Source organism: Penicillium expansum (genome assembly GCF_000769745.1).
Source record: "Penicillium expansum strain MD-8 chromosome Unknown contig49, whole genome shotgun sequence".
NCBI classification, from domain to species: Eukaryota; Fungi; Ascomycota; class Eurotiomycetes; order Eurotiales; family Aspergillaceae; genus Penicillium; species Penicillium expansum.
In genome coordinates, this window is record NW_015971176.1 from 1 (window position 1) to 12,875 (window position 12,875).

At 46.3% G+C, this 12,875-nt stretch overlaps 3 protein-coding genes across 3 annotated transcripts; all 3 read right to left on the reverse strand.

Moving 5' to 3' along the window:
- Positions 1-1,277: 1,277 nt before the first annotated feature.
- PEX2_019070 (ATP-dependent 3'-5' DNA helicase) lies at positions 1,278-4,793 on the reverse strand (the record flags this gene model as incomplete). Its single annotated transcript, XM_016739182.1, has 1 exon — positions 1,278-4,793. One exon carries the CDS (start codon positions 4,791-4,793, stop codon positions 1,278-1,280), a length of 3,516 nt encoding a protein of 1,171 aa, XP_016602874.1.
- Positions 4,794-6,383: 1,590 nt separating this feature from the next.
- Positions 6,384-7,642, reverse strand: PEX2_019080 (Winged helix-turn-helix transcription repressor DNA-binding; the record flags this gene model as incomplete). The annotated part of the gene is made up of 2 exons (XM_016739183.1): positions 6,384-7,409; positions 7,475-7,642. 2 exons carry the CDS (start codon positions 7,640-7,642, stop codon positions 6,384-6,386), a joined length of 1,194 nt encoding a protein of 397 aa, XP_016602875.1.
- Positions 7,643-11,523: 3,881 nt separating this feature from the next.
- On the reverse strand, positions 11,524-12,847 carry PEX2_019090 (uncharacterized protein; the record flags this gene model as incomplete). Its single annotated transcript, XM_016739184.1, has 6 exons — positions 11,524-11,849; positions 11,899-11,966; positions 12,019-12,398; positions 12,455-12,531; positions 12,585-12,621; positions 12,686-12,847. 6 exons carry the CDS (start codon positions 12,845-12,847, stop codon positions 11,524-11,526), a joined length of 1,050 nt encoding a protein of 349 aa, XP_016602876.1.
- Positions 12,848-12,875: the final 28 nt, after the last annotated feature.

The window sequence follows — 12,875 nt, forward strand, 5'->3', positions numbered from 1 at the left end:
GGGGGGGGGGTTCGCATTTGCATCGTCCATCCAATCCCCGAATTCCCCCATGGTCTACAAGTACAGCCTCCGCTTCATTCTTGGAACCTCACTACCTACCCTGGAAACGCCCAGGGAACCAATTCTGCTCATATCCTGCGACTGGACGACATCAATATCACGTCCCAGTTCAACAAAAGTTTCCATTGGACATCGATTCACACCTTCACCCTTTGCTCTGCTCTTTCCATCTTCTCACGCCTCCCTTTCGCTTTCTTTTGAATTGCTCTTGCTATATAATGTCCCCTCTGAGCGCTCTCCATCATTGTCACATACGCAGCCTTCCTCGCCCTTTCTACCTTGTCACACTATTATCTTCCCTGAACCCTGAACCCTAAAACGTCTCTCTCGGTCATGACTTGATGTACATTTATTATACCCAATTTCCTATAGGATCATTGACTGATACCGTTTCATTATACCTTATTCATACGTCCAATGTTCTCAAGGGTGCTTTCTCTTTTCTTACCTTGGTGGAACAGCAAGCCCCGAATCACTCAACTGCTACAAATATGACCGAGTCATCTGAAAGCTCCTCTGAAAGAAAGCTCTTCCAATTGTTGAAACACTTGGCACCGGCTTAATGAGATTCTGCGGGTGTTATAGATCGTTGCTTACCCTAGTCCTTCAAGGTACGGTGGACACCTTGGTCTAGCGGTTTGATAGCTTGCAGTGTATTTCTTATCCCTCAAACCGCTTTCCTTGGTGTTTGCCTGCCTTCCATATCACCTGGACCCGGCGTGCCGTTCTGATCGCCGGTCAATTCAGGGGATGACTTTTTTATTTCTCTCAACCTGGAGTGAAGTTTTGGCTACAATCTTTGTATTGCTACACCTTTTCCATCCTCGCAACATACAATCGCTCTTCCTTATTTCCAAAGCAATGTGTTGAGACGGTCACACGGCCTTGCTACCTTAATATCTTGTTTGCCAGGCCTCTCATAGCTATTTAGGTGGCTTCCTGTTTGGCGTGAGAGAACTAATCCTTCTTCTCCTCTGTTTTCTCCATAGTAGTCAGGACCCAATGCTCAACCACTACTTTCTTTTTTATCGAGTCTCTGTCTGTGTAATATTTGGAATTAGCCAGCGGATAAGATTAATTATATGCATACAACTCAAGATGTGGATCTTGTGGATCCATATCCCGCAGGCATACCAGGTTCCACCTGGATACCTAACGCCAGGAACGGGCACGACTTGATAGTTAATGGTTCATACATGTAGTACATAGAGTGTCTCTCAACAATCAACCCGACATCCAGCCTTCCACGGAACCTCCTCGGCCCTCACGACAGTCTCCAACCCACCAGCCAACTCCCCAGCACCTCCAACTCCAAGCTCGTCCCCCTCCACATCCTCCCCCCACGGTAAGGCATCAACATCAACCTCCCACCCCAGCAAACACCGCAGTATAACCCCAGCACCAGCCTTACTCATAACAACATTCATTTCCTTACATCTCTCATCACAAACACACTCCACACATCCCTGCGGCGAAAGACAAGAACAAGCCTCGATACGCGCAACCGCCCGCCGAAGAAGCAACCCAATAAACTCAAACGCCTTGCTAGCGATCCCAGAACCACATGACCCACCTTTTGCATCGTAGAAGGTAAGTCGAGCAGGTCTCTGCCGCGAAGGCGGTTTAAGCTTCTCCTCGAACTCAATGGGCACGTTGGCACGGCGCAGCGGCCTGCCTAGCTCTTTCTTCGCGACTTTGCATTCTGTGCGAACGTCACCGGGCGAAGAGACGACAAAGGAGGGTAGGAGGGAGAGCACGGCATGTTCAGCGGCGTGAATGGCCGCGGCTATGTTTAGCCGGTGCGATTGTAGGATGTCGATAGCTCGTGTTGGGACATCGAGCCACATACCCTTGGTAAGGCGGTCGATAGGCGGGTTATCAACGGCGACGGCATCTAGGACGCGGCCGCGTTTATCGATTTTAAAAAAGCCGTAGACTACGGCGTGGATTTGGATTGCGCCGAAGAAGGCACGTGAGGCGGAGGGGTCATTGCTGACTAGTCGCATTGCTTCGGTTTCGACGGGGTCGATGTCGGTGAAGTCGCGTTGCATGGTATTCCAGTCGACTTGAACACGGACAACGCGCGCTAGGAAGGATTCGGTGTTTAGTTCTTTGACGAGATAGGTTGTGCCTTGGTGAAGGAAGATCCCGCCTTCGTAGATTGTGAAGAAGGCGCGCGAGGCTTCGACTTCCTCTAGGACTATGTTGCGGTTGTTGGTTGTGTCTATCACGGCGAAGTGTTGGTCTTCGGTGTCGCGGATTGAGACGCTGCGGGAGGGCTGTGGGCGGAAGCGCGGGTGGCAGTGGTAAAAGCCGAGTGGATCTTTAGTGAGGCGGGTTGGGGCCAGGGCAAGGAGCTGTTGTCCGAAGTAGATGCTGTCTTCTTCGGGGCGGATAGGCATTTCAAATGCAGCACATTGGACGTGGCCTTCGAGTATAAGTTCGTTGGATAGATCGATCTGTAGCTCGCAATTTGGCCGTGTGAATATTTCATCAGGATTCTGCATGTAGTGTTGGTCGGTTGGGTATCTGTCCCCGACTAGAACGGATAGGGAGTCCTTATTACGTCGTCCAGCGCGGCCGCTTTGTTGTCGTAGATTGGAGATCGAGTATGGGAACCCCATGGTGATCACTGCATCCAGGGATCCAATATCAACGCCCAGTTCCAGGGCGTTGGTAGCCACGATTCCCATCAATTTTCCCTCGAACATTTCCTTTTCGATTTGACGTCGATCTTGAGGGCTATAACCGCCTCGGTAGCCCATTACTAGGTTACCGATCTCTGTTCGTTCGAGTCTATCAAACTCGGCGCGCACGCCTTGTAAGAGAATCTCACATAGCTTCCTAATTCGACAGAAGGCAATAACTCTCACGCCCCTGAGGATCAGCTGGCAAAACAGCCTTGCAGTCTCAGTGACAGTGTCAGCGCGCCCAGAGGAAGGATCTTTGGGATCTTTGAATGGCGTATTCCAGCAAACAAACTCCTTGCGACCAGAGGGAGATCCATCGAAATCGACGAGTTTCACATCCTGCACCCCAAAGACAGACTTCATGTGATCCTCCGGGTTTGCAACAGTGGCAGAGCAAGATATGAACTTGACATGACTATTACCCACCGCAGCACAGATCCTGCGGAGGCGTCGCATGATAAAAGCGACATGAGACCCAAACAGGCCGTTGTAGACGTGCAGTTCGTCAACAACGACGAACTTCAGATTCTTCAAAAAGGTGCGCCATGAACTCTCCTGTGGTAAAATTGTGATATGAAGCATGTCGGGATTGGTAAAAATAATCCGCGCCTCATCACGGATCAAGTTCCGACTCCCCATTGACGTGTCCCCATCGAAGGTTTCAACCATTGTATGTTGCAGCCCGTTCATATATTGAAGTAGATCCATCATGCTGCGGCGCTGATCTTGTGCCAGAGCTTTAGTGGGGAAGATATACATCCCCCTGCTCTCCGGGTCTTTTTCTAGCTCGTGCAGCATGGGGACTTGATAGATAAGGGATTTTCCCGAGCTCGTCGACGTCGACACAATCACATTATGGCCGTCGTATAGGTGGTTGATTGCCTCTGTTTGATGAGCATACATTTGGGTGATTCCTTTTGTGTTATACAGAGCATTGACAAGGTCCTGCGAGAGCTGGAATGTCAAATCTCCGTAGACAGGAGACTGGGCTTCGAATACTCGATGACCTTCCGGCACAATCTGTGCATGATACCAATCCATCTCCCGAATCTCTACAATGATTTCCTCAATGGACTTTCGCTCCTTGGGGATTGTTGCTGGCGGCTTCGCCGCAAGAGGGGTATTTGTCCCGCTGCTTGGAGGGGTGGGTAGGAACGCATTCTTTTCTTGTTCAAGAACATTCACTGGATCAGTGTTTTTGTCCTCACATTGAACCAAAAATGCATTTAGAGCATCTGAAAACTTGGCATTTCGTTTTTCAATCAAGCCCAGCATCTGCTTTTGGCTGTAGACGGGCATTTTCAGATCATCGTCTTTCATGCGACGTATAGGTTTCATAGGTTCCCCAGTCTTCGGGTTCATTACTTCCCGCTTCAGATCACCATCCATAAACTCAAATAGCAGAACTTGCTTTGTGTCGTCTAGATCGTCACTTCTGGCGTCTTCGGCTGTGTCCATGTCTGCCGCAAATGCGAGACTAGATCGCTTATGTAACCCATACTGAGTTATCTCTTCATCTCCAGCAGTCATTACTTCCAACTTGGCCTCGTCCACATATTCGAACCGGACCGCTCCGGGGACTATGACTTTCACGCGTGCCACATCCTCAACAGTGAGTTCCCGCCCTTGACCAAGTTGAGCTTGGACTGCCTTTTTAATGTTGTCAAATGTGGTGGCAAAGTGCTTTCGCGTGCAGCAAAACGTATAAACGAGATTCAAGGCGCGATGGGTTTGCGAGAGGCGCTTAAAGGCATCTGGCAATGGCGCAGATGGAGTTCGCTTCGCGGGCTTCGACGGCTTTGAGGTCGTTTTTTTCCCTTTACCCTTTTTTTTAGCAGCTGTAGGTTTGGTAGAGCCGCCTATCTGTACATTGGGTTCATTGGGGGAAGGATCGGCCGTGGTCGAGGGTGTTTGATCGGCAGCGTCTTGGGGCGACGCGTTTAAAGGTGGAGGCACATTGGGCTCGAAGCCGCGATCGCATTCATGGCCTCGTTTCCGTTTTAGCGATGAGGCTTGCAGTGGTATTGACAAGGAGCCCGTCATGTCGAAGCTCCATAGTGCTCTATGTTGCAGTTGAAATCGATAAAGTCCAAGTTGACGGGAAACGCGAAGTCACGTGCGCCAATATCACCTAAAATGGCCATTGGTTCCATGGTTCCAAAGCTGGTCAATGCTTGCCTAGGTCCTCTATACTATAACCTTAAATCCTTGTTCAATTGGTTATTACTAGCCTGCATTGAAGGGTTTGGCGGAATTGAAGTTGTTAGCAAAGGCTGATATGCCACTGTGCTGTCGGCACCCGAGTGGTGAGTGCTGGGGCCGTGTATGAAGACCTATAGGACTCAGGGTTCAAAACTCCGTTTGTAGGTGAGAATTGATGCCTGAATGCCTTGTTTAGCACCGCCTTTTACACCGCTCTATAGTTACAGTGTATGGTAAATTTATTAATACTACTCACTCCGTACAACCGTCAAAAATGAAGCTTTTGGCCCTACACAAATGAATCTATCTTCATATAAGAATAGTCGGCCGCATTTGCGGCCTTGTGATGTCTTTTTAGATGGTCTTCTGAGATGGTATTTTGAGATGTGTTTTTAGGATAATTGTTCGAGATATCAAAAGCTTCATTTTTGGACTTAAACGCGACCAGAATCAGTGTACTTTGATTATGAAGATATGTCTAATAGCAATTCAGGTATCTTAAATCTTCTGCCGTTCTAAAGTCAGGCATTCAGGCACTAAACCACCTACAAAAGGGGGTTTGAACCCTGAGTCTCATCAGTCTTCGTAGGCCGTGTAAGTTGTACATGTATATCGTCCATCATGTTCGTCGTAGTTAATACTCCGAGGTATATCTACGTTTTAACCACACATATTTGACGACTTCGCCCATAGGAGTCTCCATTAATCGGTGGATTTTCCTTAGGCCATTTTGCGTTTTATGTACAGCAGTACTTTCTAGTCCCTGTAGCCCGTGGTCCAATCTTTCCAATTACAGCTGGTAGGGCCGGGTTGCAGCTACCTTCTAGCTCATCTCCCAGAAAAATTATCTTTTCATATCCTCGCGGTACTTCTCCACCTGTCCTTCTACTTCAAATTTCACCTGTGAATAATTAGTGATAAAGCCTTTTGATTTAGAATCCTTGGAACACGTACGAGGTATCCATTCTCCGTCGGAGACTCGCAGCCAATACAACGCGCTTGGCCAACGTATTCCACCTTATTGAAGTTGTGGATCATGTACTTCATGATTATATTACACCCGTGGCATATGAATGTGTAATCTTCTCGGTGGACTAGTCTTGGTGCAAATGGGAATTCCATATCGCGTTGTTCGAGGACATGTTGAAGGACGTACTGAAGGACGTATTGAAGGACGTATTGAAGGACGTATTGAAGGACGTATTGAAGGACGTATTGAAGGACGTGTTTGAGTGAGTGGTAGAATGATTAGTGCGGTGAAATATAGTAGACATATCAAATAAATTATGTATGTATGCGCCCCCTGTATTTAGCGACGTATGACTCCTCTATGTATAACGAGGAATCTTTAATTTATCTTTGACATATTTTCGTATTTTTAGTCTATATGGTGCAAAACGTCTTTAACCAGAAGGTCGCGCAAGCCCGCTCTCAGGCCAGTTCTGCCTCAATCAAACTCTCCGCAACGCCCGGATATGTGTAGATATTGACCACCTTCAATCCAACTTGGGCAAGTATGTCTCTCCAATCAGCCTCTGTTCTTTCTCTCACAGCAAAATGCGCTAACATCATCATATCCATATTAGTCGCAGCAAGTGTAGGTTTTGCTTCACTAATCACAATCTCGTTGAACAGGACCCGTGAATAACCCTTCTTTAAAGCCGGAACAAGATTCTCCAGGATCTTGACGCCATCTTCATCACTCCAATCGTGGAGAATAGAATGAAGAGAGTATGCGCGGGCATCCTTGATAGGCTGTGGCGTAAAAAAGTCGTGAGCTTGCGCTTCAAAAGCTCGCTCCATACCATTGGCCACCACACCAGCGATGACAGGTTCTCGGTCCTGGAGCACAATCCTACCCGAGCAAGGGCTATTCTGCGCAGCAAAGGTAGCCACATCATGACCATTTCCACCACCAACGTCGAAGAGAAGAACATCGCTAATAGAAGCATCGAAGCCCGTAGTTAATCGCTCAGTCACAGGGTAGAACTCATGCCAATTTGGCTTACCCACGCGGTAAGCACTCATAAAAGAGCCAAAATGATGGAGATGCGGTGGTGTCGCGACAAGCCATTCAAAGAACGGGAGGTTGGTTTTATGCGCCTCTTGAAACGGGCCGTCAGTTCCACCAAGAGTAGGAGAATTATATTCTGACTTCTTGAAATATTCCGGAAACCCATTAAATGAAGGGCGTGCGACATCATAGCAGAAGCTGATGCTGTGTTGATAGTTCTCTGCTGTGAGGCTGTTGCTTAGCTTTGTGGCGTATAACGCTCCGTCGTGGAATGACACGAGGTTCATTGCCACAAGATGTCTCGTTAGACGTTGTAGGAGAGTACTGTCAATCTGGGTCTTCTGGGAAAATACTGACGGGGTGAGTCCCGCATCTCCCGCTTCCTTGAGGTATTGGAAAAGCTTAACATCGACGGCGAGACGGATAATAGCACTTTGAGCTGGCTATCGTAGATCTCTCATTAGCATTGTAAGCAAACTAAGCTTTCAACGATGTTGTATTTTCTCACCTCTGCCCAGAAGGTGCGCTGAACGAACTCGCTTGGGATTTCCAAAGCTGAAATCAGCGCGCGGCTTTGATCAATCAGAATTTCTCTTGACGCGGCTTCATTATTGTCCAATGCCACGCGTGAATTGGCAATTCCATCCAGAATTGCAGAGACAGATGGGGAAGCCATGAGGATATTTGGTGTTGAGTAGGTGACAATTGATCTCAAGTACGGAGTACGAAGGGTATCAAATGTCCCTTGAACAGAGAATTGTGCATGCTGGAGGACCTACTTGCCCCTCTCCCCATTGTTGCCCATTCTTTCCAGGGTTAGTCTTGTGCTAGTTGGAGGCTAAGGAGACGGATGAAATTATCGCTCACCCGGGGACCCTCTAAGTGCCGCCTTTAACCAACCAAGTTCTAGACATACCTTAGCGTTATTACAAAGTACTAAGAGGGCGGAGCATGAACTAAGAGACGCTATGAGCCGACCGTTTAGCTCGCTAAGCGTGACAGGTTTCACATCCATGTAGATTTAATTTGAGAAAATTACCCTACGTACGCTGTACGGAGAAAACAGTTGAACCGTGCCTAAATTACCTAAAGCTTAGCAGCTTGTGCCAATTTGTTCACAGCGAGGAAGTCCCCATCCAATCCAAGGCCGCGGGTTTATCCACCATTTCCCTTCTATTCTTTAACACGTATCGCCCTTCGGGTGTGCTAACATATAGATATCTATTTGATGACTATACAATATACAATATACCTAGGTAGGCACAACGGAGGCAGAGATAATAGGGGTACGCACTGTCACCTGGAGCCTTTACCTACGGTGGAGTACGGGGTACTTAGACCCCACTTACAATAGGGTGCACATGTACGGAGTAGGTACGGAGTATTTACCAAGGTTATACAGAGTATTTGGGGAATGAATGCGCATATACCCTCAAGACCATTTCTAGATCACCAACGGTGATGGATAAAATCGAAATATAACTTTCTCGGTATAGTAATCTCCCTTGCTGATCTATTAATGTCGAGTAAACTTGAAATATTCGAAGTGATGAAGTGGTGCTTTCCTAATAGCTCGCCTCCCGATAGTTAATTGATCACTGTCGCTCATGGGCCCATATTTGTACATGGATTTTTATGACATGAATAAGCTGCGATTGACCTCGGAACCTAGGGGTTCATCGGAAATACCAGTCGATACACACACAAACAAACCTGCTAGTACTTAATAACCAGTACAGTTTACTCCGTACATGTAGGCACATCAATTTACATGGATTCTTTCAAATTTAGGCGTCTTGGAACTTGTTTGCTGCGCTGAATTGCTTCCAGCTACCTTTTACTCTTAAAATGCGCTGTTTGAGGCTCTCTTCTCGACCAATTCCTCTCGGATATATAATATGGACTAAAATCCTTGACCATGGCCTCCTTCGACACAGATTTTAATCATAATGAGAGTCGAGCGGCGGAGATCAATACTATTGGGTGGGCCTTCACAGGCGTTGCAATCGCAGCGGTTTCCTTAAAGCTGTTCGCCCGAATTGATAGCAAACGGTTTGACTGGGATGACTTTTTTATTTTCTTCTCACTGTTAAGGAAACCCTCAAAACCTCGCGAGGCATGACTAACACTGTGAACTATATAGGCTCTCAGCATCATTGCTACAGCATTCGTGTCATATTCAGTTACCCTTGGTCTGGGCCGGCACACTGCAACTGTAGTTGCTGAACATGGCATTAAGAGATACGAACAAGCAGCCTACTGGCAGATTATGGGATTTTACTTTCAATATAGGTGTGTCTTACCTATTTTCAATGGAGTAAATCGGGTACTAAAACTGATATATGTAGGAGCGTTTAGCTTCCCCAATATCTCGATTGCAATCTTGATCGTTCATCTGCTTGACCCCAACCCACTTCGTGCACGACTATTGTATGCCATGGTCGCTTTACAGGTCATATTGGCCATGATCTCCGTTTTTATTGTCTTTTTTCAGTGCAAACCCACAGCAAGACTATGGAACTCTTCCATTGAGGGCACATGTTGGAGCCCGGATATTTTCAATGACTTCTCCTATTTGGTCAGCGCATATACAACTATGACGGACATTGTTTTGGCTATTGTACCAATTTCTGCTTTTTGGAAACTACAAATGCCATTTTCAACAAGACTCAGTGTTTGCATTATGATGGGATTGACACTGCTTTCCGCGATCGTCACAATTGTTAAAGCAACATATTTAAAACTATTCACTGACCACACTGATCCTCGTTAGTGCACATCCCTCGATTTTTTACTTAGTTTAGCAGCTAATATTAGGCAGTTTTCAAGGTGGTGCCATTGGTTCTGTGGGGGCTGTAAGTATTACCCACGCCTGTTTACCAACTGCGCTAACCTCCAGCTTAGGATCGAGCAAAACGTTGTCATTGTCGCCGCTTGTATCCCGACACTCCGCCCCTTATTCCGCAAGGCATTCAAATCTAATACTAACTCTTCTGGTGAAGCCAGCTCACAAAGAGGAACTGAATCCGGCTTCAGGCTCTCATACAATTCCATACAATCTCGCTCTAAGCGGACACTGTCGGTAACGGAATTACCCCTCAAGGACATGAAGCCACAATCCATTGATGCCGAGAGCAGTAGTAGCCAGTCTGGCATATGGCGGAGGAGAGAGGTTATAGTGGAGAGCGATGACGATAGGTCTCTTGGAAGCGGCGTTGGAAAGCAAAATATGTAGGACAAACTCAATTGATTTCAAAGCCTATTACGTTTCCGACATCGTCTAGCGGAGACTATACTTGGAATATTAAAAGAGGACTTCCAGTAGGCTTTGTAGCTTGCTAACTAATAAAATTATGGCTACGATGGAAAATAGTCCTAATAAATCAAAGCACTGAATCTTATTCTTAATACGTACATCTATAGCTCTATTCTGTATAGTGGAATGGTCTCTTTCTTAGTGTGTTTACAGTAGAAACCTGCCACTCTCGAACAGATCGTTGGTTTTCTTGAGTGAAGGGTCCTCTCTTTCATAAGCTTAAGTCTACATTTTTTTTGTCTCCTCTATGCTCATTACGATGTCTCCTATGTCTGTCATGCTGTTATGAGCCAATACATTACAACTCCACAGGAAATTTTCGTGTTAATAGCCCGTCAACAAGCGTCTTTCAATGCCCTATCCTCGCGTTGTGGGGGAACGTCAGCGGATGAGATAATTCGCTCGTAAGCATCGACAAGTGATAAAGTGAGTAGCCCTTCTTATGGACCATATTGTCGAATTGATTGATCTCCCTATTTCTAGCAAGGAGGTTTATATTATATAGAACCGGATTTTATAGATTGAACATAATAGGAAGATGATATCCGATATCGAGGCACGTTGGAGTAAGATATATAATTCCCTTTCTAGCTATTTTACGTTATTTTACAACCCTTGGCTTTAGTGGGTAGGGCCTACCTTTTACCGGCCACTTTATTATTTGATCGCGATAACTATTATTTCTGCCATCAGAGAGTTTATAAGTATAGTTCGAACGTTTCACTAATAACGTATCTATGAGGATCGAGAAGTTCGTGGTAAATTCCGCGAATGGTTAAGACCTATCGGTCGACGGACTCGCGAGTCGCTTTCTCCACGTAAAAGGACGAAGCACATAGAATCCAACAGTTTGAACGCTCCTTCCACTATCAAACAACCAGACGCCTTGCACTTCTTACTGTTTTCTTAGCTCTAGGAGTTTTTATTCTAGCTTCTTGCTCTTACATATCGATAAATTCCAACTTCGAATTGGGGCGCTAGGTTTTGTTCAATCTCATACTGTAGTCTGACACGTTTGAATTATAATATGATAATGATGATGAATCTTCTCCTGTATCGACTATCACCACTCTAACAGACTAGCGACGTTACTCTGAATCTCCACGAAATCGGGCCACAAAGCGATAAATAGCAGTGATCATCGATCCATTAGTCGTTCGTCGATTTCTAATTCGTTGACCGTCAATCTTCGATTATCTTCTTATTACTGACCGTTCTAATCTAAAGGATCTAAATAGGACTTAAGAGGTTTCACGACCTCGGGAAACCCGCACCAGGGATATCTCATCAGTATTTCGATCTGAGTCTACTGCCTGGGACACCTTCAGGCTTAGGGGCCACTTGCCCCCTTCTGTGCTATCACCAAGTTGCGAAAATCCAGATCCAACTTTTACATGGTGCGGAGTATTGCCATACCTTGGACGAGGTAATTGTTTTGAAGTCGAATCAGTGGTGTGTTGGCGACGTAGGATTTTGGAAATCAAAGGCCAAACAGAAGGAAGGCAGGCAGCGATGATGATGATGCCACTTTCGAGAATTGTCCAAATCCCAAGCTTGACAGAAGTCCCTATTAACTTTAGCTGAGGTTGAAGCGTAGTGACTTTTGTAAAACGTACAGGTCGGATCGGCAAAGGCACTTTCTTGGAAAAAGATAGTCATGCGAAGAATACTTGCGACAGTTCCCCTATTAGCAGTATCAGAATCCCTCCAAACAGCAATACGTTCTGAATACTCACAAACTTCCCAACAGGAAGACGCCGGTCAAGGCCACTTTTTGGCCAATGTGAGTGTGAAGTCTCCAGACATATGGCAGCGGCATCACCAAGATCAAAACATCGGTTATGATATTAGGAGGCGAAACAAAACGGAAGAATGCCTGCTGGTTGAAGCATGAGCCTCCAACGATGGTTTTATCCCATGCGTATGCGATTGGCGAGCATTGGAAGATTGCAGCGAGCAAAACTCCAATTCCATGGCCTAGCACAACTGCACCCAAGATATAGGCAAATATACGAAACTTGCGGACGGGAAAGATGCGCACGTAGAAGAGGAGGATCGAGATCTTAGCGGGCGCTATGGTGAAAGGGAAATCGAGAATTTGATTTGCGTAGAGGCCCTAAATGACACCAGTCAGACATTTCTAACTGCCCTTCAAGTCGAATTATAACAAACCTTTTGCAAGATAACTAATTTTGATGGAGTTCGTGCTACATATTCGAGGTGATGGCCAACGCCGCCCCGCTTAGCCACTGCAGTGCTGATCAGTATCCGATCGCCAATATACAGGGCAAAGATGCCATACGGTATATGTAGAGTGCTGCCTGTGCTAAGCCAGCGATCTGTTGCAATGTAAGCACTGTACAACTCCATGGCTTTTGAACATCAGTGGTGATTCATTCATACCAAGGCTGGGATCATTAAATAGTCATCGATTCCATTTGCTACTCGCTGCATGTGTCTAGTGTAAAAGCGGGCCCCGACAACAATGATTTGTATGGAAGCAATAGCAATCGAGACACCAATAAGTTGCTGGCCGCAATATGCGACGGTGCTAGTATCTGCCATTGTTTATCACGCCTTCAACGCGTCAGTT